The 25798-nt window shown below is 41.2% G+C and overlaps 6 protein-coding genes across 16 annotated transcripts; 2 read left to right on the top strand and 4 right to left on the bottom strand.

The window, feature by feature from the left end:
• Positions 1-44: 44 nt before the first annotated feature.
• Positions 45-2984, bottom strand: LOC122417865 (phospholipase A2-like). Its single transcript, XM_043431719.1, has 4 exons — positions 2069-2984; positions 1292-1451; positions 786-938; positions 45-669 (listed from the first exon to the last, which is right to left on the bottom strand). Exons 1-4 carry the CDS (start codon positions 2418-2420, stop codon positions 573-575), a joined length of 762 nt encoding a protein of 253 aa, XP_043287654.1. The 5' UTR covers positions 2421-2984; the 3' UTR covers positions 45-572.
• A 139-nt stretch (positions 2985-3123) lies between these two features.
• Positions 3124-6522, bottom strand: LOC122417864 (phospholipase A2-like). Of its 3 annotated transcripts, none has more exons than XM_043431716.1 (5): positions 6396-6522; positions 4428-4853; positions 3868-4027; positions 3607-3759; positions 3124-3307 (listed from the first exon to the last, which is right to left on the bottom strand). In XM_043431716.1, the coding sequence occupies exons 1-5, from the start codon at positions 6463-6465 to the stop codon at positions 3217-3219; spliced, it is 900 nt and encodes a 299-aa protein (XP_043287651.1). In that variant the 5' UTR covers positions 6466-6522; the 3' UTR covers positions 3124-3216. The 3 variants fall into 3 exon arrangements, with proteins under 3 accessions (XP_043287651.1, XP_043287652.1, XP_043287653.1); XM_043431717.1 differs by lacking the exon at positions 6396-6522 and adding an exon at positions 5889-6389; XM_043431718.1 differs by lacking the exon at positions 6396-6522 and adding an exon at positions 5518-5882.
• Positions 6523-6584: 62 nt separating this feature from the next.
• DEF8 (differentially expressed in FDCP 8 homolog) lies at positions 6585-11566 on the bottom strand. 8 transcript variants are annotated; one of them, XR_006262386.1, is made up of 10 exons: positions 11008-11566; positions 10167-10662; positions 9812-9982; positions 9656-9709; positions 9284-9525; positions 8807-9042; positions 8490-8726; positions 7853-7991; positions 6799-7215; positions 6585-6726 (listed from the first exon to the last, which is right to left on the bottom strand). XR_006262386.1 is itself a non-coding variant. In XM_043431702.1 (10 exons), exons 2-9 carry the CDS (start codon positions 11038-11040, stop codon positions 7128-7130), a joined length of 1557 nt encoding a protein of 518 aa, XP_043287637.1. In that variant the 5' UTR covers positions 11041-11065; positions 11154-11566; the 3' UTR covers positions 6585-6726; positions 7081-7127. The 8 variants fall into 8 exon arrangements, 6 of the variants coding, with proteins under 6 accessions (XP_043287637.1, XP_043287641.1, XP_043287640.1 ...); XM_043431702.1 differs by lacking the exon at positions 7853-7991 and having other exon boundaries at positions 7081-7215; positions 11008-11065; positions 11154-11566; XR_006262385.1 differs by lacking the exon at positions 7853-7991.
• A 173-nt stretch (positions 11567-11739) lies between these two features.
• On the top strand, positions 11740-14444 carry LOC122417860 (venom serine carboxypeptidase-like). The gene is made up of 2 exons (XM_043431711.1): positions 11740-12184; positions 13161-14444. Exons 1-2 carry the CDS (start codon positions 11888-11890, stop codon positions 14280-14282), a joined length of 1419 nt encoding a protein of 472 aa, XP_043287646.1. The 5' UTR covers positions 11740-11887; the 3' UTR covers positions 14283-14444.
• A 375-nt stretch (positions 14445-14819) lies between these two features.
• LOC122417857 (venom serine carboxypeptidase-like) lies at positions 14820-18250 on the top strand. Its single transcript, XM_043431701.1, has 3 exons — positions 14820-15115; positions 15427-16121; positions 16515-18250. Exons 2-3 carry the CDS (start codon positions 15573-15575, stop codon positions 17601-17603), a joined length of 1638 nt encoding a protein of 545 aa, XP_043287636.1. The 5' UTR covers positions 14820-15115; positions 15427-15572; the 3' UTR covers positions 17604-18250.
• A 268-nt stretch (positions 18251-18518) lies between these two features.
• On the bottom strand, positions 18519-25794 carry spdo (sanpodo). Of its 2 annotated transcripts, XM_043431699.1 has the most exons (6): positions 25385-25794; positions 22897-24295; positions 22158-22448; positions 20833-21284; positions 19176-19330; positions 18519-19082 (listed from the first exon to the last, which is right to left on the bottom strand). In XM_043431699.1, the coding sequence occupies exons 2-6, from the start codon at positions 23564-23566 to the stop codon at positions 18776-18778; spliced, it is 1875 nt and encodes a 624-aa protein (XP_043287634.1). In that variant the 5' UTR covers positions 23567-24295; positions 25385-25794; the 3' UTR covers positions 18519-18775. The 2 variants fall into 2 exon arrangements, with proteins under 2 accessions (XP_043287634.1, XP_043287635.1); XM_043431700.1 differs by lacking the exon at positions 25385-25794 and having other exon boundaries at positions 22897-24529.
• Positions 25795-25798: the final 4 nt, after the last annotated feature.

The following is a 25798-nucleotide window of genomic DNA, read 5'->3' as shown; positions in this document are numbered from 1 at the left end:
TTTTGTTTTTCTATGAAAAATGTTGCGTTTAACATTCCAGGGACTTCAGGTATTTTCAAGTTTATTGCTCCAAACGAGTTTCGTTGCTCTTTGAACAATGAGACATTTTTGTCTCATTGAAACGGTTTTTTATGTTCATGAATGTCTGATAATGACGTTCATTCGCTCACAATATTTCGATGTTTGATTAGTCAAACGTCGTCGAATTTTGTAACTTGCCAGTGTGAAACTAAGAGGCCACGAGCCTGTTCGAAGCTTCAAGTATAACGCTACGTTAAATATTTGTTTAATTATTTTCAAAGTTAATATCGTTACATTGTTTTTTCAGTTATGAAATATTGGACGAGGCCACTTGGTATCGAGAAAATCTTTCCTCAACGTGATGTGGCCCCAAGGAAAACGTTGTCAAAACTCCAAAGTTGGGTAATTCGTCGGCCCGAAGCTCAAAAAGCAACGTCGGTTGAGAATTTTGACGAAAATGATTGGAAAAATTGGTTTTTTCTCATTCGTTGGCAGTGATCAGAAAATATTTTCTGTTTTCTTCTCCTAGGCAAAAAGTCAAAAGTGTTTTTTCAGTCCAAAAAGTCCGGAGTGTCGAACCACTCGAGCCTCTTATTTTTCGAACGGTCCAAATCGTATTTAATGCATTTTGCCTTCATCGTTCTTTTCCTATAAAAAAAAAAAAAAAAATAAAAATCTTGTAGAACAAGTGGGACTGAAATGAGGCAAATATTTGGAACTTTCGTCCAGTAGCAGCAACTTTCATCGTCATTTGTCACTCTTACTTTGCGTACTGGGAACACTTTTCGATCGGATGATCAAAGCCGAAACACTGTGGTCTGAGAACGTTGAAATACGTGAATCCGATTTTCATTGAAATTGGACTTTTGACGTTTTTCAAACAGTTGTAAAAATCGAGGTCGCAGGAACATGCGGATCTGGGAAAAACGTTTTGAGCAATGAGCATTTTCATTTTTTCCTCAAAAGCAATACGTTAAATTATTTTTCCCATCAAGATTTTTTTCATTTTTTTGAAATGAATAGCACTGGGGAGACTTGAAACTCAATGAAACGAAAAAAAGATCATTAAATTCCCATGGTTTTGGGTGAAAATTTTAATGTGAATTTTGCATTGGATACGGCGCTCTCTTTTGTCGAGTTTCTCATCTCAGAGTTAAATTAAACATGTGTAGCAGTCGTATTGAATTAACAACGCGATAGAAAACTGTAATTGAAGCTGTCGTTCAACGATACATTAAGGAAGGTCGTGCTTTTTTTTTCAGTCGCTCACCTCGTGAATCCCCCGCTATTAAGGAGCCGGCCGAGACTTTTTCCCGCTTCGATGTTGAGTCCACACTGGTCATGGGCGCGACAACACGCGTCGGTTTTCCTGAAAAGTCCAACGCCGTTTTCGTCACTCGCGATATTTCCGGCACCGCACCAATAAGTTCCTGAAAATCATTCGGGCATGGAGTGAAATTTTGGAGCTTCGATAATCACTAAAATATTTTTAGAGACTAAAAAAAATAGGAAACTCCACGAAATTGGATTTCACATTAAAGTATTAATCCGATCCACATGAAATTTATACCACTTATTTATTATAATAATAGCCAGGGCCTGGACGAGGGACTTTGTATTTTGTTGGTAAAACAAAATTGTAGCAAAAAAACCGAAAATTTAGCACCTCAAAAAATGAATTTTTTGTTAAAACTGTCGCAATTTTTTTTTAAATCACTGTTTTTACAAACACTTCGTCCAGGCCCAAGCTATTATTATGATAAATAAGTGGTATAAATTTCGCATGGATCGGATTAATAGTTTTGTAGTTACCACGTTCACTAGTGCTTAAAAAACGTGCTGCTGGAATACAGCTCGAGTTGCACCGTTTTGAGATATTTTTTGATTGAAAAAATTATACGAGTACACGATCGTGTGCACTGATGAAAGTCGTTCACAGTTTTTCAATAAACATTTATTTTCTTGTCGAAAAATAAAAATCAAGAAAATTACGTTTTTTCGCACTGCAAGTCCAAGGGCCTTAAAAAATGCCGTGTTCTCGCTATACCTGGATAAACTGCGTGGAATCGGCCGGCAAAACGGTTGAGCCAATCACCGAAGCCTCTGACAGCCCTCTCGCCGCTGGGTGTGAGCGCACTTTTCAGGCTGTTTGGTGCGAATTTATTGAAAAATGAAGCGACCCCGTTTCCACTGTTTCTCGAATAAGTTTTTGAAACGCCGTCGAAAATGGCAGCGAGCGACTGGAGCCCACGCTCGACCGGCGTCCTGTACGTCGGCACGAGATCATCGCTCAACCCCGAATTTTCAACGTGCCAAGAAAGCTCGTCGATCTGTCCGGTCGATCGGACGACTAAGGCGAGAGCAATGGAGCTGAGAAGGGCTTGGCGAGCGAAGAGCATTTGCGTTTCTCACTTAGTTTCGCAGAGTGTCGAAAATTTTGTAAAATTTTGAATTTTTACTTAAAATTAAGGAAACAAAAATTTTTTCAGGTTTTTTGAAACCCGCGCGCATGAAGGAGCCTCGCCAGAATGCACTAGCTTCGGAGTTTCCTTCTTGTTTTTATAAACCGACCGAGCCACTGAATTTTCCTTTTTGCATGCGGTTTTTTCTCTTCTGATGCGATGATCGAGGCGGAAAATTCCTGCCCGGGATTTCCTCAGCATCGCGTCATCGCATCCGACGAATTACTCACATGCTCGGAGCTCCTTCCAAGTTTTCGAAGCTCTTTCCATTTTTTTCCACTCTTCGTACCAACAGAGTGTGGAAATTTGGGAAAAGTCGAGTAAAAACTTGGAGCTCACCTCGAATCAGCTCCCCCGGCTCGAGCAGACACTTTGGGGAGTCAAATTCGTATTTTTACACACTCGTTCGACTGCACTCGTCGTGGCAGTCCAGTCAAAACGGGGGAGGATGAAAGCCCTGACGAAAAGAGCCTCGTGCGTGGGCCCACAGACCTTTTCCTTTTTCTTAACCCCACGAAATCGCCCCCAATTTTCATGGCTCGTTTTCACTCAATTTATCGTTGAAATTCGGCTTTCAAAGTCGCGAGAAATAAGGAGAAAAATACGAAGAAAGCGAGTCGAAGCTGGGGGAGGTCCGAGGTTGGTAACAACATTTCTTTTAATTTATCCAACAACAAAAATAAAAACAACAGCGAGAACAGCTCAGCAGGAAACTTGAGTCCAATGTCGACATTCACCAGTCCGGATTGTCGAACCATTCCAAAGTCTTGTTTTTCGACGTGTCCAGTTTGTACACCGCACATTTTCGGTCGACGATTCTATTCCTGAAAAGCCAGAAACGAAAACACAGTGAAAACGTAGCTTTGGGACTCTTCGAGTTAAATTCGAGCGAGTTGAACCCCCTTCAAGACTTTCATGAATTCCATGGAAAATTTCTACCTCGAATCTTCATTTCCCCATAAAATTTAGTCACACCGATGAAAACTTTCGCTTGTGAAAACCCCGAGCTTACCGAATTTTTTCATTTTGTAAGAAAATTTAAACGAAACCTATTTTTTTTACTTTTCAGTAAATCTTGGAAAATTTAACGAGTTCTTCGTCCCTCGTCTTCGACGACGTTTACCTCGCGTGTCTCGCGCACTTTTCGATCGGATACTCCAGTGCGAAGCATTGTGGTCTGAGGACATTGAAGTACGTGATTCCAATGTTGGTGGCGATGGGGCTGCTCACGTTTTTGAGGCAGTGATAAAACTGCTGATCGCAGAAGCAAGCGGATCTGGAAAGTGCGAGAATTCCATGAGTGTCATCGCGTTCAAAGATTCTCTGTCCTCACTACCAATTTTATTTTTCCCTCGAGCCTTCCAGGAGCGAAAAAAATCTTGACCTGGTGAAAGCCCCGTTATTGAGCAGCGGTCCGAGGCTATTTCCGGCTTCGATATTTTCCGGGCACTTGTCATGGGCCTGACAGCAGGCGTCGGATGCTGCGAACACGCCGAGGTCGTCGTCGTTCTTCGCGATGTTTCCGCCGCCGCACCAGAGAGTTCCTAGAAAAAACAGGGGAGAAAAAATTTCAATAAAAATCGCCCGGAACCGTCGCTTTAAAAGTACGACGATTCGCGCTCGCCAACGCGATTATTCACTTTTTTCTCCAAACACGCGATGAGAATCGCGTGACTAAAACTCGTTAGTGTTTGAATATTCGAATCTCATGAATGTTCTTTTAGAAAAACATTTGTTTTCGCACCGCGTGGAAACGCTGTTCAATTATTAGCGAAATGTTTTCATGCCGATCGATTTTAATCAATTTCGTATTTTTCGAAATTTCATTTCGATTTTTTCACATTCTTCAATTTTTTCTCTTCAATTTTTTTGTTTTTTCAATATTTCTTGAAAATACTTGGATATTTTATTGTGAGTTTGAAATTTTCATTGACTTTTCCTCACCAGGATAAATAGCGTGAAATCGATCCTCGAAATGATTGAGAAGGTCACCGAAACCTTTGATCGTAATTTTTTCAACCGGTTCGAGAACGTTTTTAATGGGCTTGGGGACGATTTTGTTGAGGAATCCACCGATACCGTCGCTGCTTCCGTTCGAAGCTCGGCCCTGGACTTCGCTCACTACGCCCAGGAATCCCTGCAACAATCTCTCGATCGGGGTCCTGTACGTTCCAATGAGCTCGCTCTCGTTGCTCTCGTCATTCGAAGAGTCCTCGTTGCTTTGACAGCACGATCGTGCGAAAAGTCCCAGCACGAATATCAGCAAGAAACTTCGTCGTCCAAGCAGCATTTTTATTCCCTTTGACTTGTTGAACTCGCGACTGAGAATTCTGCTTTGAAGAATGTGAAAATCCTCGATATTCACGAAATCTGTAAATCACTTTTCGTTAGATTTGATAAATGAATTTTTTTTTCAATGTTTTGTCCAAAATTTACAAATTTCGAACATTTCTGTTACGATCGTATAAATTTTCATTTTTTCTAGCGATTCTCAATGTTAATTATTTCTTTTTCACTCATTTATCAGATAACTTAGTTTATTATTAGCTTTCCACTTACGAATTTACGAATTATGAAAGAAAAATGTGAAATAAATAACGTCACGCATCGAGAATTTTGGACTTGTATTCATGAATTTTCAAGTTATTTTGTTATTCAAGATTATATTTTCTGAATGAAGAAAAATATTTGATTTTTCATTCGTTCGTATGATTCCTTTATCGTTTTTCATTTCGCACGATCATGCCAACTGTCAATATTCACATGCTTCGAAGCTATGAAAACTTAATGTCATTAAATAACACTTTTGAACACTCAAATAAAACGTTTATACGTAAGATTTTTATTGAAGTGAATTTTGATTGATAAACGACGAATTAATAATTCCTCATTATAATAACTGAAAATCGATAATAATTCTAATTATAATAATGGCAAATGATCGAGTATCATAATTGCAATGATTGTTGTAACTCGGTCAATACTGATGATGTTTAAAAAGAAAATATTTGATTTATAAGTGATAATACTCAACACGATTCGAAGAGGCTCGTGGGAATGGGCTGGCTTTTGAGTTTCTTTGTTGTTTTATGGAGTATCGTTATTGTTGTTGTTGTTTTTTCTTTTTTTCCATGGTTATTAATACGGAGGCGGTGATTGGGAAAGGGAATTCCTGGCGGGGGGGATTCGTAGTGCAGACATTGCTCATATCCTCGGCTCTCGCACTCTCTCAGGCTTTGGAAACCTCATCAGATAACGCGACGAATGTCGAAACTGAAGGTGAGCCTCGGGTGGGAATCGCGAGGATGGTTCGTCGGCGTTTTCTTGTCTCTCTTGAAATCGGATCGAGATCGAGCAGGAAAATTGAGGGGGACGAGTGCCAGAGGAATTTTGACGTTTGCTCACCTATTTTCGATGGCAGGAAAACGGTTTTGACACACTCCGGTCAATCGCCACGACTAAAACTCGCCGGATGAGCTCATAGGAGACAGAAATACTCCGGAAGGTTAAACTTGCTCTTTTATACGGCGTGCAAATCGGATGGAATGTGTGAGGACAGCAAAAAGTGGCGAGAGATAAAAAGAGGGGAAAATAGTGTGATAAACATTGACTCGGAATGCTTTGTCGTCGCATCTGCATTTGTTTTGCTGCTGCTTTTTTTCATTTTTTAACGTTTGGAGCAACCCGACCTCCTCGTTCAGCTACGTCATAAATAATTGTTCGAGAAAATTTAGTGAGCAGTGAAAATTGCAAGTGAAATGGACTTTTTTACGATTCGATTCGTCACTTGATTGTTTGGAATGACAGCGAGCTTCAACGACAAAACTACGAGCCTCTTCGAACCATCTATCAATTCCGACGTTATTTATCGCTCGTGCTGAACACGCGCAGATGCAATTATGTTGCACGAACAATTAGAAACGTGCATCATCGATGCTTCGATCTTCGCTGCTGCTCGTCTCGACGAGGAAATTGCGCTCATAATCCATCGGCAGCGTGAACCGAAGTTTTTTTCTCTCGAGAACAAGGCACGATCGATCCATTTTTCAGCATCATTTTTTCCCAGAATGGAATTCGGCTACGTTGAGCAAACTCGTCCGCACTCTCCGGTTTGAAAGTCCATTCGAAAAAAACGTTTTTAAGTTATTTTGCTCTTATTCGTAATCCAATTGTCCAAAAGCGATGCAGAAGCTCATCCGGTCCTCAGTGTTTTCCTCAAAATCCTTCTTCCTTCGCACGAGGGCTGAAAAAACGTAAAATAAGAAATTAATCTTTTCTGTCAGTGATTTTAATCGAAGATTGAAAAAAACTAAACTTTTTCACGACGACCCGTTCAGGCTCTTCGAACTGCCTCAAGGACAGAGTAGGAGGAGGGCAATGGAAGGGGAAACCTCCTCACATCGGCGAGCGACTCTCGCATTAATTTTCAAAGTTATTTCATAATTGTATATTCTCTACTTTATTCTTCTCGTTTTAGCTGGAATATTTTTGCAGTGTTGATAGCAAGAGCGAGGAGATTACGTGATCGGAGATTCCAGCTTGGTTCATCGCAGCTGAATCGCTCATTCGATCGAGTCGATTTAAATTGAATTTTTACCATCTCCGGATCTCCATGGGAAATGTGAATTTTCTCGAGCTCCCGATTCACGCTTCTTCCGTCCAGTTTTCCAGTTTCGCTGTTTTTCGCTTCTCATGCTCGTTACGCATCGTTGCTTGCTCGGTGGCGACGAGTCTGAAATTCGTTCAATTACGAGAACCAACAATTTGAACAGCAGCCAATTCCTCATCGAAATTAAACGCCGATTTCTCAAAATTTCGACATTTATTGCGGAAAATACTTTTTAGGAATAAAAAAAAATTTTTTTTCCATGACAAAATGCAAAATTTTCCTTAAAGTTGGATTTTAGTTAAATGAAGAGGCACTCGTTTCATAAGAAAACAACTTTATTACATTTTCTTCGATAGCCAAGTAATAAAAAGCCAGCGATTCGTCGTGAAAGATTGGGTAAAGAAAAACTGAAAAATGATCTACAAAACTCGCAATCGAATGATTAATTCTAGAAACAAAATTAGAAAAACGAAAATCAGTAAATTTTGTTCGACTGCCATTTAAGGAGGTTGGATCACTAAATAAAAGTAATAAGAATTGGCTGAAAAAATAATTCTATGTGCACGAATAATAACAAAAGATTTGTGCAAAACTTCAGATGTTTTGACTTCGTAGTTTTTCAGTAACAAATCATTAAAAATGAATTAAAATATGTTTACCATTGATTTTTTAAAGTAATTTGCAATCTAATTCATCTCATATAACTACATTACTTTAAAATATATATCATCGATGTGCCATGCAGAAAATTGGTGTTTACAATTTAAAAAATGTAGATCTCAGCAGTTGGTAATGAGCTTGGACTGGCGTGCATAAGCAAAACCGTTTCTCTCTCACCGCCTGCCCCGCAAACTCGTAATGCACCCTCCTTAAGCAAATTTCCGCTAATTCAATTCTGCCTGATAAAAAAAAGACACGAGTTCGGTTAATTTTTCGTGACATAAATCGTGCTCGTTCCACGAAGAAAGTTATAAAGGCAAAATATTCAGATAATTAGCAATTTAACGAGAGAACTCGAAAGAATCGGAGGAGGAAAACAAGGCGCAAGGCCTTCAGTTTTGAGGACCCAATTTTTGCACCGCCATAAATAAGATAGAAGGGATTTTTACGACTTTGAGTCTTATCGAAATCACGATTTGAAGAAAAAACGACGGTTAACGATAATATAAAAAAGTAGGAAACGAAGCTTTGCGGGTATAAGATTATCAAAAAATTAGTCATTCGTTCGCTTCCCAGCAAATCGTATCTAATCTCTCGTGTATGCAAGTTCACGTATATATTTACGTATTTTAACTAATTTGCGATATTCTCAAAAAAAGGAAAAACATTTGTTTCCGTCTCTTTTTCTCGTCTTCGAGGTCGGACACGATTTTTTCTCGCTTTTTGTCTCTTGCTACCGTAAAATGGGACTTGAGTGAGGATCGCTCGTCGAATTTTCGTCTTCGAGGTCCCTCGGATCGCCTTTCGACTTGAGGGCCATGCGCTGCTCGATCCTCGCACACTTCGGGCAACAATTATTGCGCTTCGACCAGCAAGCTCGATGGTGAACCGCCCTGCACTCTCGACATGAAACCGCGCTCGCTTCCCAAGGATAAATGACTTCATCGTTGCCGCATATCTCGCAAAGATGACCCCTACGATTTTTCATTTGAATTTCAACTCCAAAAACTCTTTTTGTTGCCTCTTTAAACCTTCGAATGAATCAATAAAATACCTCGCTTTGCACAATTCGCAAGACTCCGCAATGTGATACTGCATCGTGTCGTATGCCGATCGGATCTCATCCATGAGAATTCCATTCTGCAAATCTATCAAATCCCTTATCGAATAGTTGCCTGAATTCTCGATAAAATGCGTACGCAAACCAACTCGCCAGGGCAATCCCTCGATGTCGGCCTCCGGACAAAATACCAAGTAACTTTTCATCATTTGTAACTCTTCTCGAAGGTGCTGCTCCGGAATAAAAGTATCAAATTTACAATAAAACGCTCTCTCTAATTCCAAACGAAAATTGTCTAAAAATTTTTGGTGATTATAAAAAAATTTATTTCAAGATGCAAGATTATCAAAAAACAATTGAGTTGGATCTGAAAAATTGATGGAGCAATCAGGAAGCTGGATGAAAACTGACATTTTTTAGTAGGAATAGAATTGCAAGAAAAATTCTTCATCGTTGCTTCAGGAACTTTACCTTGATTAATGTCAAATCTGGAATGAGCCCAAAAAGTTTCGTGTTCAATTCTTCCAATTGCAGAACCGGTCGGTCTTCGAGGATGGCAAGAATTTGGGCAGAAGAACGACAAACTTTTCGAGGCTCCATGTCCCAGTTTCTTATAACTCTTGCTGGAATGACTGCCGTTGAATTCCAGTGGCATCGCTGGCAGTAGAACAGGCCGGTATAGTCGCAGAGACGAGGCTCAATCCAGGCAGACTCTGTAGAAAAATGATGAAAAATTAAGAAGAAAACAACGACTGATAACTTTTGGTGCAAAAAAAAAAAACGTTTTCACTAAAATAGAGAAATAAAAAAATGTTCTACACTCTTATAAGCTGCTGATTGTACCTGATTGTCTAAAGGGACTGCCGAAACAGGACAGTGACAATCCTTTAGAGAGAGCTTGCGTAAATCAAATAGAATTCATATTTACATGAGAAATAACGTTCGTTTTGTCATCAGGATTGTTGTAACAAGTTTTTTATTTGTTCAATTTGAACTTACCGAAAGTTATTCGTGTCTGGCATTCGGCGCAACGATAAGCTTGGGCTGAAAGTCCTTTCTCAGGACAAATTTTCATGGTGTAAGTATAGCCGCCGGTTTCACAGGCAACTACGTGAGCGCACACTCGTCTGATGTTGTTGATGCATTTCCAGTGACAACAAAAACTGCAATCTTTGTATATCGTTATTATTTAATTATTTTAATCAAAACGCTAGGACAATATTTTTAGTCTTGACAAAATTCACGATGAAATGGGACTGATGGAAAAACACCCTCAGACTCATCCATCCAAAATTTTCTTTCAAATTCATTCTGACGTTCCAGAGCATCGATATTGATAAAAATATTTATTTACCTCTACACATGTACCAGGATTGCAAAATCGTCCAGATAGCTCTGCTACAAGGATCACAATAAGTCGGAGAAGTTGTGGCGATGTAATATTTCTGAGGCACTAAATGATGTCCGAGGACAACTTTTGTTTCCATCACATTCTCACCGCTCGTTTCTCTCAGCTCATGAGCTCTGAGCCGCAGCTCAATGAGGCGTCTTACCAGCCATTTCCTCTCCTCGGAGCATTCTTTGCTGTCTAAAACCATGCGTTTGCAATTTTCTATCATTTCTAGAAGATCCAACTGCGTAGTAGTTTTGGAAATAGCTAAGAGAGCCTCTACGGATTTGAGACTGAAAGGTACGACTAAATTGCTCTCGGAACTGTCATCCGCGTCTCCCGTAACGTAATCCGAGCACGAGGATGGTGTCGAAGTTGTAGTTCCTGAACTGTTCGTTCGATCCTGAGAATCCTCGAAGCGAAAATCACTCTCGATCGACGTGTTATTCATTCCAGGATCCTCCATTTTTGTTATTCGATTATGAAAACCAAATGACTCGTGATTTAGCTCAGAGAACTAGTTGTCCGATGGGATTTATGGATGATAAACGTTATACACAAACGGCGACTAACCTCAAATTGAAAATTTTTCACGAAAAATCATGAATTTCAACGATGATTTTATCAACAAAGATTTCGAACTCGTTAATAAAAACGCGAACGATCAGAATTTTGTCGGCGTTAAAATTACACTAATTTATAAATTGCTTCAGTCAATCTAATTCGACGCAATTTTGTCGTCGATTGACAGTCCAATTTGGTGGGTAAGGTCGCCATTCGCCATGTCAAATTTCGAAAATCATACGTTTGGAGCGAGGGCAGCGCACAAGCAGCACATACGAAACACTTGTTCCAGTCAAAAACTGCATTAAAAAAACCAGATTCTCTCAATAAATTCGCCATGATTTCAAAAATTCCGAGTAAGATGAAACAAAAATCAGCGATATCTACTTGATGATTTTTTCCAGTAACAAAATTGAGTCTTCATGATCTCGTTTATTATGTTCAACATTTTGTGGGGTTAGTGTCTTTGTTTACGTTTACCCACGCGCTCCTCTGCGCGCGTTGCAGCGAGCAGCGATTGTGCTTCGTCGGTGTGGAAAATTTATATCGCAAAGTTGGAAGAAATCTATGGTATCTTCCCGGAGGTTTTCGTTTATGATTTTAAGCTAATTTCCTTAATTTCTTCAAATGACGCTTTATCTGCGTCAAGGCCAGAATTGTACACATATTAAAATTGGTTTAACTGCGCAAAGCGTTTCAACGAATTGTGATCAAATCACAATTCACTTCATCTTTTGATCCCATCACGTCCACGCTGTGGAGCAATTACAAAAAACTTTTTTCTTCCAAACTTCAACGAATATTTTATCAAAAAGCTTTTCCAAGAATAGTTAAACGTGAAAAGAATAATATTGACATATTAGCAGAAAGATGTTTTTGTAATGAAAAACATCGCGCACGAGTATCAACCCAATTCATATCGCAATACACACAGTTAACAAACAGTAACAAGAAATGTTTCTCTCTCACTCCCGCGTTTTTGTGCACAATTTTCATAAGTTCTCGAAGCCGAAAAAATGGCTCAGAAGCTCGTAAATTTTCATCACGACGGTGGATTTTGGACTCGGCTTTATTACAATAAAAATTGAGGATTCGAAGTCAAGAAAACACGCGAGAGCAAAATGAATTTTCGAAGAAACGTTTGTGTGGAGTTGATGCTCGTGATCCTCGCTGTCACTTTCGATGAGAGCGTTTCAGTGGAATGTTTTTATGACACTTCGAACGACACATCGAGTGCGGGAAAACCCCTTTACGTATTGTCATGGCTAAGAAATTACTACGGGCACCCCGAGTGCGCACAAATTAAAGCGAAGGTATCACATCCGCAATTACCGGACATTCCGAGCTACGCCGGTTATTTCACGGTTAACAAAAACTTAGGCTCCAATTTATTTTTCTGGTATTTTCCTGCGCGTGAGGTAAGTAAGAATAAGAATTACTGTTTTTTGTTCATTTTACCGGATTGAACGATTCTGAGATTCCGAACGGGAAAAAAAGCCGAAAAAGTAGTATATAGTGGTCAGTGGGGGCAGTGGGGCGGATGTATTTTGATGCAAACGCGGGACGCGGCGCATAACAACCGGGAATTGAAGAATAAGCGAATAAAGTAGTTCGACTAAATTAGAATTAGCAAACGCATTCGATGTGAAAAAGAAAAATTAGCCGATCAAAACGAATTTTGTCCCGTTCGACCAAAATTTGATACGACAAAATACTGCGCACGATTATTTGTTTGAAAATGTCACGATCGTGAAAACTACAGAAAATGCGATTTCTCGTCCCTCCTAATTCCATGTGAATATCATGCATACCAAGCATTCGTTGATGCGATATTTTTATCATCGATTTAGAAATTTTGAATTCCCATTATTTTTATTAAAATATTTTCCCCAATCCATAAAAGTGAGAATTTTTCATGAAAGCTAATTTTTCATCAAATGACGTTTGACTTGGAAAATATTTCTCAAAACTATATATTTTGACCCATGAGAGTTTCTCGAACAATAAAATATCGATATGATGATTTTTGTACTATTGAACATTCGAAGTAATTATATAGAAGAATTTTTTTTTTAATCATCAAAGTTTTAACAATGCAAAAAAACCCTGAAAATGAAACAATGAAACGACATGAAGCTAAAGAATAATAAAAATACTGAAAGATTGAAGAATAAGTGAACATAAAATTGTTAAATTTTCATCTAATTCGTTGCTTCGATGCGACAACCTCTTTGATTCACCAAACAATATTCTTCTCACTTTATTAATTTGTTATCAGAGAATATGAAGGTTTAGCGTCATTAGAAGAATCTTTGGTGGGGGAATTTTTGGCTTTTCCTCTTTCGGGTTGCAAAACTGCAGAAACAAAATAAGGATGATTTAATGTCCCAACAGAGTCCAGAGACAGCTCCAGTGGTTCTGTTTGTCGAGGGTGGCCCCGGAGTGTCGTCATTCTACAGCATTTTCCTGCAAAATGGTCAGGTCGATCTCGAGTCTAACATCTACTTCAGTATACGCAAGAAAGCCTGGAACCGGAAGCACCACATGCTGTACATTGACAGTCCAGTTGGTAGCGGCTATAGTTTTACTCAATGGGAGGTGGGTTACCCGTCGTCGACGCAGCATGTGGTCAAGGACCTGTGGGCAGCTGTGTACCAATTCTTCTGGCTCTTCCCAGCTCTCAATTCCAACAGATTTTACGTGTTTGGTGAGTCGTACGCTGGGAAATTGGTGCCAGCGTTAACCTGGTTGATCCACCAGAACAATATCCACTTGTCGGATGACAATAAGATCAATCTGGCTGGAATGGTGATTGGGAATGGCTTCATGGACCCGGTGAACCAGCTCGAATACAGCGAGCATCTCTACGAGTTTGGACTCGTCAGCCAGAAAGAACGGGATCGGCTAAGTCAGCTAGAGAAGAAAATTCAATATGAGGCTCAGGCACACTTTGACTCAAAACACCCTCGAGGCACCGAGCAAGTGACTCCCCTCTTCGGAGAGTTGGACTCTCTCGTTAAAAAATTGACTGGATACTCCTCGATGTTCAACCTCCTCGATACCAAATCTGGACGCAACAAATGGGAGCCGTTCGAGTGGGTCCAAAAACCTGACGTACGGGGTGCCCTCCATGTTGGCAAAAATAAATTCAGCGAGGTTTCCCTCAAGGTCAGGAACAAGCTCAGATCCACTTTCATCGAGCCTGAAATCCACAATCTCACCGCCGTCCTCAACAACTATCCGGTTCTCATCTACAATGGGAATCTCGATGCCTTTTGCTCTTACACATCCGTCGAAAGGTACCTTAAAAACCTGTTGAACTGGAGACACGTTGCTGAGTACAAAAGCGCCAAAAGAGAATTCGGGTACGATGAGAATGGCAAGTTTGCTTGGTACCTCAAAAAAGCAGGCAACCTCTACGAAGTTCTTATCAGAAACTCTGGGCATTTGTCTATGATCGACCAACCGAGCTGGACTTTGGAAGTTTTGGAGAAATTCACCTTTAAAAAGTTCTAGAAATTAAGAGAAGCGATTTTTTATCATATTTTATTTATAATAATGTGCATGAAAGTAGAATTTTTTTGCAGCATCTCCGCTTTAATTCTCATTGCTTAGCTGTGCGATGCTGCATGACGTAGTTCTCTAGAAATATACTAAAAATTACTGTTTTCAATCTAATTTTTCTTGCCAGTTTATCATCAATGCTCAACTCGATAATGGACCACGAGATTGGCGAGTAAATTTCACCCCTAAATCCCCTGCTCATCTCTGCATTTTGGTTTCCACTCTCACCTCAAAAAGTTAGCTTGGAAGGGTGAAATTTCAATTCCCATTTACGCCGTAATGGTGATTAACGCAGGAAAATTTCGTTTATTTTATAATTGTAAGAAGTACTTGAATAATAAAAAAATAATGTTATGGTGAATGGGAAAAAGATGGATTTTAGTTTTCGAATTCCTTGATTAAGGTCCTTCGATAATTTTTAGGCGAATTTCTCACATTTTAACATCTTTATCGTATTATATTCACGTTAAATTCTGAGACTCTGAATTATGAAGAGGAAAATTCGTTTCCCGAATATTCCAAGGCCATATTGAGACTTCCCACAATTCCATTCTTCGTGATGAGTTTTGAGATTGTTTTGTCACGTTCTTTCGTGCTCAAAAGTAGTTTTTTTACTGCCATAGATAAGGCGAAACGGCCTCGATACAATGTGACTAGAGATTTTCTAGGAGAAGATTGACCGAGAAGGAACAGAATTTCGTCGATTACGAGGATTCATGGAATGCACGGGTCGCTTGGGGACCGTATCAACGAATTATGATCACTCACGTACAAGGAACGAAGAAGTAAAGATCTCCAGAATTTTAGCAAACGGTGCAACGAAAAAACAAAAAACAAAAAAAAAATGATTTTAAAAGATCGTTCGATCGTTTCTCCGTAAATTTCCTATCGCCCATCGATGAGGTGTTTGTTCCCAGAATTCTTATTGTGCAATATAGCTGCTTGACCTTGAATCTCATATCATTAAATTATGTGCCTTGGAGCTTTGTTTTTGTTGAGCTCAAACTTATTGTGATTTAGGGAGCAGCACGTGCTCGGTACAATAGAAAATGTTTCGTGTTCGTAGGGAAACTAATCACTCTCAATATATTTCCAGAAACATTCGTATCCAGGTTCCTCATAAGATCTGGAAATTGGAACAGGAGCTTAAACGCAGTTTGATCTCCGGTGCTAGTGGAGGCCAGCCTCGAATCATCCAGCAATCGATAGACTCGTACGAAGACACGAAAAGGAGCAAAGAGCATGAATTGGCCAAAGAATTTTGGTGTACGAGTGGTGTTTTTGGTCCTCGTTGTCACTCTTGAGCATGCTTCGAGCTATTCGAACTTTGGTCTAAGAGGGAAGCCCTTTCAACCGCCTCTCAACTATTCCAATGGAGCCGACTCTGATCGCAAATTGATTACGAATAACGAGCCTCTGGTAATCCAAAACCAAGGCCAAGGACAGAGCCAAGTGCAAGGACAAGAACAGAGACAAGGAAGAGTCCGAAGGCTATACCTGGAGCCTTTAAGGTATGAAGAACTGGAGCGAAGCTTCGACGTAGACGCCTTAGGCTCAGGCTCAGGCCCAGACTCAGACTCATGGGATATCAGAAAAGACGAGGAGGAGGAACCGATGGGGATTGTGTCTCTTAATCTAACGGCTTATATACGGAAAGGAAAGATTTCCGATGCCTTAATCCGATCCAACGTTAATTTTTCCGCGCAATTGAACATCAAGAGTCACGCCGGTTATTTCATTGTTAACGAAACCTTCAATACTAATCTTTTCTTCTGGTATTTTCCTGCCAAGGTAAGAATTTCTCATTTTTTTGTTGACTCGATCAGATTTCAGCAGTGTACGAATTTTATTTGTTTCGCTATCATTGTTTCTTCATCCAACTAAAATTTCTTTCTCAGTAATGCTCGCTCATTATTGGTCTCTGCAACCAAGCTTTACTTTGCGTTTGACAGCAGATTCGCTGGATGCTCACTCCGAAAATAAATAATTCACTGACATCATAGCGAACTTTAATGATGGAAAATTTGAGAGTATTCAAAATGAGAGTCTCAAAGAAATTGAAAAAAAAAAACGTGAAAATCAACGCAAATACCAGACAAAAGGGTCAATTCATAAATCACAAAATCTCCGCTCAGATCGCTTACTTTTATTCATTAAAACTAATAAATGAAATTATTTTCGTAGGAAAATTCTGAAAAAGCTCCGGTAGTGCTATCCCTCTGCAAAGATTTCATTGAATGTGTACTCATGCACGGCGGTCCAATCTCGTTCAACGATTTAGGTCATTTCAACGTGCGCCCGGAGTTCTTGAGCAAGAAGCACCACGTTATTTACATCGACCACGACATTGGATCGAATTTCAGTTTTGCCAACCATTTTCGCGGCGTTCCGTCGACGCCGAAGGAAAAGGGTGACATCTTGCTCAACGTACTGGAGCAGTTTTACCACCTTTTTCCGAGTCTGCGATACAACGACGTCTTCGTGTCAGGCCACGGTGAAGGAAGCAAATTAGCTCTTTACGTTGCCCAGTCGATCCACGAGCACAATAATCGTCAGAAATCCGACGAAAAGATCAATTTAAAGGGCATCGCGATCGGAAGCGCTCTCATCGACCCGCCCAAGCAGCTCTTCTTCGGAAGATTCCTCCACGAAAGTGGACTCATCGATGCGAACGGCAAATCCGAGTACTTGCGGATGGAAAAAAGTGTCCGGGATGCCCTATTCAAGAAAGATTACGTCGGGGCTTTCAAAATTTACCAGAATCTCACTGGCAGCTTTTTTAGAAGGTTAACTGGATACGCTCGTCCCTTCAACATTCTTCGGAATGAGAAAAATTCGTCGGAACTCTTTAACTATAATAAACTGTTGAATGCTGTGTTGGAGCATTCTCGCGTTTTAAGTAGAATTTCTCTACCGATCTTCGCGAAAAGTCTAGCTGAAAAGGCAGCGGATTCAATGATTTCCCAAGCAGATACAGTGAGAAAACTCCTCGCGAACTACCGAATCTTGGTGTACACCGGGAACCTTGACATTCTCTGTTCTTATCGGTCGATGGCAGTCTGGCTCAATGCGTTGAGCTGGCCTGGTGCGAAGAGATTCAGAAACGCTGTCCAACTAGAATGGCGAGACGCCCGCGACGAAGTCGCTGGTTACGTCAGAAAATCCGGCAACCTCGTCGAAGCCGTTGTCAGGAACGCTGGACATTTCATGTTCGCCGATCAACCAAAGTGGACGCTCCAACTTTTGGAATATTTCTTCCGTGGAGCAATATAAGTTTAACGAAGTAAAAATGACGAATTAGCTTATAAAACCATTCGGGATGAAACGAAGTCGACGAATTTTGGCAGATGAGAAAAACAGGAAAGAAAGGAAGAAATAAAATAAATGGAGAAAAATTTAGAAATTTCCACAATTGTGTCGTCACGAGAGCGTTCTGGAAAACGATTGCGATCGAAGGAAGGATTCATAGAATTGCGCGTGCCAACTGCGGACCGTTCCACCGAATTGCGATTATTCACGTATCGAATAATTCCAGAGAAATGATTTATCAACGGCCCTGACTTCGAATGAAGATCGTGCCTGCGCATTGGAGGAATGAAAATTCGTTCGATTGCTTCCTCGAGAATAACAGCTGCGATAATATTGTAAAAAGACCTTTCAATAATTTTGAGTACTGGAAACTTCTTTTCGTACAAAGATGAGTGACTCCGTATTTTATTTTAATTCACAAATAATAATTACAATTCAATGAAAAACCATTTAATTTTGTGGAAATATTTAAGTTTAAGGATCGATTATTCAATTCCATGAAAACAGATCGATTTATATGAAAAATAAGTTTAATCATTTTCAAAACAATTATTAATGTAACCGATGTGATGTGAAACGAAATATTCGAAGAATAAATGAACCCTCACGAATATCGAGCCTCTGATTTCCGAACCAGAAAATCATTTTTCACAAATATTTTGAGTCTTTTCGACCAAGACCAATTTGCCAGCTGCATGGTTCCACAATTCCAAGTCATTATCTCCAACGATAAAAAATCCAGTGGACCAGCATCGTGAAGCAGCAAGTTATACGTACGAAGAAAACACATTTTGTGACTCGTCAAGTCCCATCTAGTTTGAATCCAGAAACATTCCATTTGGGACTTTTGAAAAAATGTTTTCACTTCAAATCCACGAAAGCGAGGTATTACGATTGTTTATTTATTACAACTTGAATAATAAGAGCGTTTCAGTACATAAATATCGTAAATTAACATATCATAAATTATTCGTAAATTATTATTAAAAATATACAATATTGTTTCGTCGTGAAATTTCGTTCGGTGAGTCTCCGCAACAAGAATACTAAAATGTACAAAATCCAATTAGCTTACAAATCTGGTATGCGCGTCGAGAAGCGAGTATACACGTTCAGGTAATGAGATTTGATTGAATTCAGGGAGAAAATCGTGGGATCCAGGAGTGGACGCGTCGGTGTCGAGAGAAGTGGCATTTCGGTGAGAGAAGAGCGAGGAGTGCGAGGGCTGCACCGAGGAGAGAAACGCCGCAGAGTGCGCCGGCGGTGACGTCGTGCAGGGGAGTCCCAGCTCTCGGTGCTTTGGCTGCCAGCAGGAGGAGGCCACCGCAGCTCAGAGCCGAGAGGCCAGCGAGGCCCAGGCCGGTCCACGTTCTCCGAAGGCTCCTGCAAGCTCCGGCGAGGGCGCAGCACGCCCCGCAACCAGCTGCGCTGTCCAAGTAGTATCTGTGGGCAGGCATGATTCGTTGAAAAAGGTGAAGCTCAGAATTAGCGAAGGAATAAAGAGCAGGGCAGAAAATGTGATTTTTCGTAGCTTACCTTCGACCCTGGCTCCAGGAGAGGTAGAGCGCCAAACCACAGGTGAGAACACCGACGAGTAGAAGGAGAAGTGGCGCGTTCCGGCGCTCGCTCTTCTCTATGCCACTAGCCAGAGTCGTGTTTGCTTCGCTGTTTGGAGGTGACAGAGGTGGAACCTGTCGAATAAAATGAAGATTCAATTAATTGAGAATAAAATTATAATTAATGGATTGATGGAAGAAAGTTCAATAGATCCGTGAACGTTTAAGGAAGTTGAGGCATTAGAATGAAAATGATGTCACCGCTTTTAAACCGATTGCATCGTATAAAGTGAAGTGTAAAAAAAAATCAGTTAAATTTTCAGACAGTTTAGGAGCGTCGTTGCTGAGAAAAATCAATAACAATTTGGGCCAAATAACATGTAATCTTTTGGAAGTCAAGACACATTCAGTGATATCTCCGTTAAAAATGATGCTAAAAATATGAAATTTTTTGGGCAACATGAGCAAGGCTTGCTGAACAATGTCAATTTTTTTCAGATTTATTAGGAGATTTGCTGAGATTATATTAATAATAATCTGTTTCCCGTGCAGTTTTTTGAGACTAGGATCATCACCGTTCGTCTTTTCGATTGAGCTTTCACCAGTTTTTCGTCTTTTTTTCCCCAACTTTTCTTTAAAGTGTATGCAACATTGCCAAACTGTAAACTGGCCTAACTTTTGAAAGGTACAGGTCATCACTTTTGGGTAAAAAAAATGACTGTACAGCCTCAACTTCCTTAATGGATGGATGGATAAATATTGACTGGAAGGATGTTGGATGAATTTTAAATGAAAGCTTAACGAACGATTGAATTATAAATCCAAAGTAACGATACGTGAACGAGTGAATCGGTGAATCCACGATAAATGAATAAATTAATGAACTAATGCGCATGCACATGATCGGTGAATCAATGGATTGTTAAAGAGGCTGGATGACGAAATCAAAATAATGAGAATTTGATAAAATTTGGTGATAACATTCTTTGGCCTCAAATATACAAATACTATTTTTTTCAAATTTTTTTACCACATGGTTATTGAATAATTGAACGTTAAATCGAAGTTCTTATGTATTGGAATATGAGCAAAAATAATCCATCAGCATAGTAATAAAACTTGATATTAAACAATACACATGAGAGCGTGCTCGCAGTCCTATAAGTTTGTTTATATAACGAATATACAGATCAAGAAAGAGGTCGACACGAGGCCCTTTGTCGTTAGAGTCAGAGTCACTTTTTCGACCACTGCAACGCTCAGTTAATCGATAGATCTCTTAGAGTAAAGTTCATTTAATAAAATATATAATTGCTCTGCTTAAACTTTGTGCCATTTATTTCGAAACCTGCTTCCATAATCCAATATTATGCACGAGATGTATGACTGTATATGTGTAAACTCTATGCTTGTACACGTGAACTTTAGTGTTCGATTACTCGAGAGCTATGTGGTAGAAAAATAAAAAAAAATTTATATTTTTTTATATCCTTTTAAAGAATACATTTACCAAATTTTATTAAATTCTTATCATTTAAAGTTTTTTTATGTATTTAACATGGTTTAGCATGGCAACATCGTATCGTCGCGATCCACCCTCCTCAATTGAACAAAAATAACACTGAAAAAACACTTACAACCGCAGTTCGCGCGATGAAGGCACTCTCGATGGATTTCTCGTCGCTCGTCGGAACGACCTGATACCTGGGGGATCCGGTGACCATCGGGATCGCCTCGCTCAGGCCATCCAGATACGCGTATCGAGGTGGGGGTTCACTCGGCGAACCGACAACGCTATTATTCCTGCTCGGATATCGTTGGCGTCCGCAATTACTGGCCGGACAAGAGGCCGATTCGCGAATGTCGCGAACTCGCGTGCTCGACGAGTTGTCCACGTTGAGGGGAAGACAGCGACGCGCAGAAGGCTCCTTCGTCGGCGTCGACGTGTGCGGGCCCATCAACGTCCCTGAACTACTCGGTGACGAATCGATTCCTCGCTGCGATGATCCGTGAATCAGTTGACGCTGCTCCCGTCGCGAACTCAAACTTCCTGAGACGAAACCCGAGGACGGACTCGACACGTAACGACCTTCGGGAAACGAAAATACCATCGAATCATTAATTATGTATGGTACAAAAGTCTAAATAATTAGAAATTGATGAAATTTCGTGATAATGTTCTTCAACATCAAGTGCGAAAACACAAGTTTTTTCAAAATTTTCTTCTACTTAGTTATCGAGTAATTACGCATTAAGGAGGTCGAAGCGTATCTTATGTTAAAACTATTTTCCAACTTTGCACATTAAAATTTTTTAAACCGAAAGCTTAAGACAGTATTAAACTTCTGGCGGGATATGCCGATGGTTCACCGTCGTGAAATTGAGATATTTATTATTGAAGTTTGCCATTTTTTGAAAGCTTCCATATAAGAGCCCATGTTTAACCTTGTCATTTTATACAATGAATATCTCGATTACTAGGCGGTGAAACCTCTTCAAATTTTTCACACATAATTAAGCGCTATTGAAGAAAATTCACGTAAATTTTCAATTCATTATTATTTTGGAATAACAAAATCTAATGTATTTTTCGTATGATGTCCTATATATATCGCTTCAACTTCCTTAAAGCAGATTTCTCATGCCCGGAACTTTAGTGATCAATTACTCGATAACTGTGTAGAAGAAAAATCATAAAAAATTTGTGTTGTCAAATTTGGCACCAAAGAATACGTTGACCAAATTTTATAAAATTCATAACTTTTTGAACTTTTTTATGTTTTTAGCATGGTTTAGCATGGCAACATTGTATCGCTGTACCGAAACTCCTTAAATATTCATCTACATGACAGAAAAATTTCAGGTCACAATCTTGGATTCGACCCCGTGATCGATCGTCCTCAAGTTCATTGGTTTTTATTCGCCATCCCCAACTGAGGGGAATTCCGTTAATTTTCCACACCTGAAGGAGAGCCCGTCGGTGTCATCGCTCCCCGCTGAACGACGTTGCTGCTCACACCGGCGTACTGCTGGTGCCTTTTACTCGGCGAGAGCGTTCGCTCCTCCGAGCGAGAGCGCGGCTTCCTCGGGGTCGTCAGTATCTCGTGGAGTTTTTGCGTCGCAACGTTGTTCTTTCCCGATGAATAATTCATCTCCTCCGGATGTCTCGTTGCAAGCTGCTGCTCACGCGCATTTCGCTCCGGCACCACAGGCGGATCCAGCACCTCTTGGCTCGGCACTCGAGCGTAACGACCTGGGGGACGATAATGAACGCGCGGTCAGCATCGAACCAGGTTAAAAATCATTTTCAGCATCGTTTTTCAGTCCTTTTACTGAGCTCCGAAAAATTTTGGACATTTTTACCAAATATTCTCATTCGTTGCTATTTTTTCTCGTTTTCTTATCGACTCCGCTGAAAATTATTGGAAAAATCGGTCAGCGAGATGCACCCGGGAAAGTACCGAGGAATATGGGGTTTTGAGTTTCCCCACGAAAATTTAAGGTCTTCGTGCAGGCGAATGTTTAAGTAGTTTAAAAAAATGGTGCCGATTCGGCGAAAGAGCGCGAAAGTAAAAGGATTGAAAAATGGAATTTTCGAAGCGGAGTGTGGAAATGATTTTTAAAAGAACCCATGAAAAATAGATAATGTTGGATGTTTTTGAAAAAATTGAGCATCGAAGGAATTTTCGTTTGTTTCTTACCTCGGTTTGAGTTGGATCTCTGGCTGGCGAGAACGCCGGAGTTTCTGACGGGGGAGTTCCACTGGTTGGGTTCTCTGGGATGGTCGTCGAGGCTGTTGGCGGGGAGGAGTGCGTACCGCGAGACTTCGGTTTTCCTGGTGGAGTCGCGTCGCTGGTATGCGAAGACGGCGGGGACGTTGTCGGGGCTCTCGAGGAAGCCGTACCTGGAGGATCGGCTGGAGTTCCTGGTGAGTTGTTCGGGAGTGCGAGGGCGATTTTGGTGGGTTTTCTCGTCGACGGGGTCCTCGTCGTCGTCCTGGATGTATTCGTAGCGAGAACGGACCTCGCGTTCGTGCACGATGGGTCGTCGTTCGTTGATGGGGACGGCGTAGGCGTCCTGGAAGCTGGCGGCGGCGGCGACGACGTTCTTCCGCTCGAGGTAGGCGTACCGATCGTCGCCCCGGGTCGGCGCATCGTCGTCGGCTGCGTAGCGGAAGCCGGGGTTGGACTTGCCCGCGTCGTAGAAGCGTTGCTGGTGCGGCTGGGCGCCCGGGGGCGGCGGGGGAGGCGACGGCGAGGGCGGCGGCAGCTCCTCGGCCGCTTGGAACTGCGGCGGGGGTGGCAGCTCCTCCAGGCGATGGTTCTGGACGAACTCCGACTGCTGGCAGAAGCTCGGATTGGTGTAGGCCATCCTGGCGGTTAAGGGGCTCTCCGGAACTCGTTCTCCGAGGGCGCGGACTCCTGGGGCACCCTGCCGAGGGGCTTAGGAGCTCTCGGCGCCGAGGACGATGAGCAACGCGCTGGAGACGAAGGGAACCCTCGACGGCCAAGTTTCCAGGGCAAAACTCCTGGCGACTCGGAAAGCTGGCGAAATTCCACTGTCGATTTTTCGACACTCGATTCTTTCACACATTTTACGTCGACGCGCGACACGAAAACGTCCCTGGAGCCGCTCGCGCTCGCTTTTTATCCCAAATTGCGGAGCTCACTCTCTCAAAACCTCCCTCGAACGCGGCTCGAAGGAAACTGACGATCCGGAGCGGATCAACGGAACGGGGCGCCCCCGGAGTCACACACGACCGTTGCAGACGGAGACAGATGCTCCGAGAAACGGGCTCGCCTGTTTCTCCAACGAGGGGTGAACCCGCCAGGGTGAACAGCATACGGGCCCGGTGCGACGCTCTCTCTCGCTCCCCCCATCGCCGCTTTCCCCTCCCACCGAAACCGTTCGGGCCCTCGGATCTCTCGTCCTCGAAACTATACTCGACTCGACCAGAGTTTTCGGCTCCAGCGAGAATTGAAAAACCCGAAAATTCTTGTTTTGCTTCCTCTAGAGGAAGCTACGTGACGATGAACATTTTTTTTTCCACTTTTCAATGTCAATGTGCTCAAAATTTTCCAAACCATCGAAAAACCGTATCTAAAAAAAATTTCCGGATGTGTGTGTGTGTGTGTGTGTGCGTGTATGTTTTGGCACTGCAAAATTAAAACACTTATAACTCGGAAACGGTTTGAGGTACAGGGCTACCGTTTTGCGCAGATTTTAATCTATACGAGCTCTTCATTCTCTGATAATTTTGTCAAAATTTGTCAAAAATTACGAATCCTACGACCTTTTGAAATTTTCGTAAAAAGGGAGTCGACGCTCCAACTTTCGAAAATTTTAAGATTTATTGATAATTTTTTTTTTTTTTTATAAATATACTATCATAATGGGAAGGTTGGTATTGAATTTGGGGAATATCGGTTGAGCGGTTTAAATTTTATGATTTTTTGAATTTTACGAAAATATGAGAGTTTTTCAAAAGATCGTCTGACCGCTTGAATTTTTGGAAATTTTGTAAGATATCGTGTACAAGTCTGTACTTCCTCTATACTTTCCAGCAAAGTTGTCGGAATTATTTAATTTCAATGTAAATAGAAAAACGATGAAAATTGAAAGGTGCAAACTGTTTTTTCTGATGGCTCGTCATTCAGTTTTTTTTTTATGTATTCAAACAGAGATAAATTAAAGTTCGTAAAAGAAGGTAGAGAAAATACATTATTTGCTTGTGTAAAAAAAAAATGCTGCAAATTAAAATTTGACAATTGCTTCCTCAGAGCTGCTCACGATGCTCAAAGCTTGCTCTATGAGGAAGCTAAAATGAAAAATATAGCACCTCATAGAGTAAGCTTTGAGCATCGTGCATCTTGAGCATCTTGAGGAAGCAATTTGCGAATTTTAATTTGCAGCATTTTTTTTCGTTTTCTTCAAAATGTTCTTCCTGGTTTTGATATTTTACATTAAAATCGATAAACGAATGTGAATTATTCGGTTTTTTCTTGTTGCTGTTTGTTGGGATGAAGTTTTTCGTCGATATTTTCGTTTTGGATATAAATTTTGTCGCTTTTGGCTGACTCTGAAGGTCGAAAAAGTTGCGGCGCTCCACCGCCAGGCATTTCTCCATTAGCGGGGATGGACGAGTTTAACGACGGGCGTTTCAAAGCCGAGAATTTTAGCCTCATTTACGTTTTTTTGAAAATTTTCCACGACCGTTTTTACGCCCGGTAGGCAGGTTTGAAAGCCAAGGTTCGTCCGTCACCGCTTCCTGAGCTTCGGCCGAACCTCGTCGCCGGGAGGAATTTTTCAACGCCGCTTTCCGAGCGGAACATCGAAGCCGGAACCTCCAGCTTCAATTCCCTTTTTGAAAAAGTTGGCTGCGATTTTTTTCGACAAAGTTATTCGACTTTTAGAGAAATAACTCGAGCGCTCGATGTCGCAGGGAAACTCACCTGGACGCAGGCCCCGGCGAAGGAACCCTCGCTGAGCCGAGCGTACCCCGAGCACTTCCAGAGGCAGCTGCAACGACCGTTGAGACGCGTGCCCCAAACGCACGATCCAGCTGCCGAAGTCGGACGGACGAGCATAAAGCCTCTTCCTTCT

The sequence above is a fragment of the Venturia canescens genome, chromosome 11, assembly GCF_019457755.1.
Source record: "Venturia canescens isolate UGA chromosome 11, ASM1945775v1, whole genome shotgun sequence".
In the NCBI taxonomy this organism is placed as follows: domain Eukaryota; kingdom Metazoa; phylum Arthropoda; class Insecta; order Hymenoptera; family Ichneumonidae; genus Venturia; species Venturia canescens.
The sequence above is the reverse complement of the archived record's forward strand: the minus strand, read 5'-3'. Positions and strand labels throughout refer to the sequence as shown.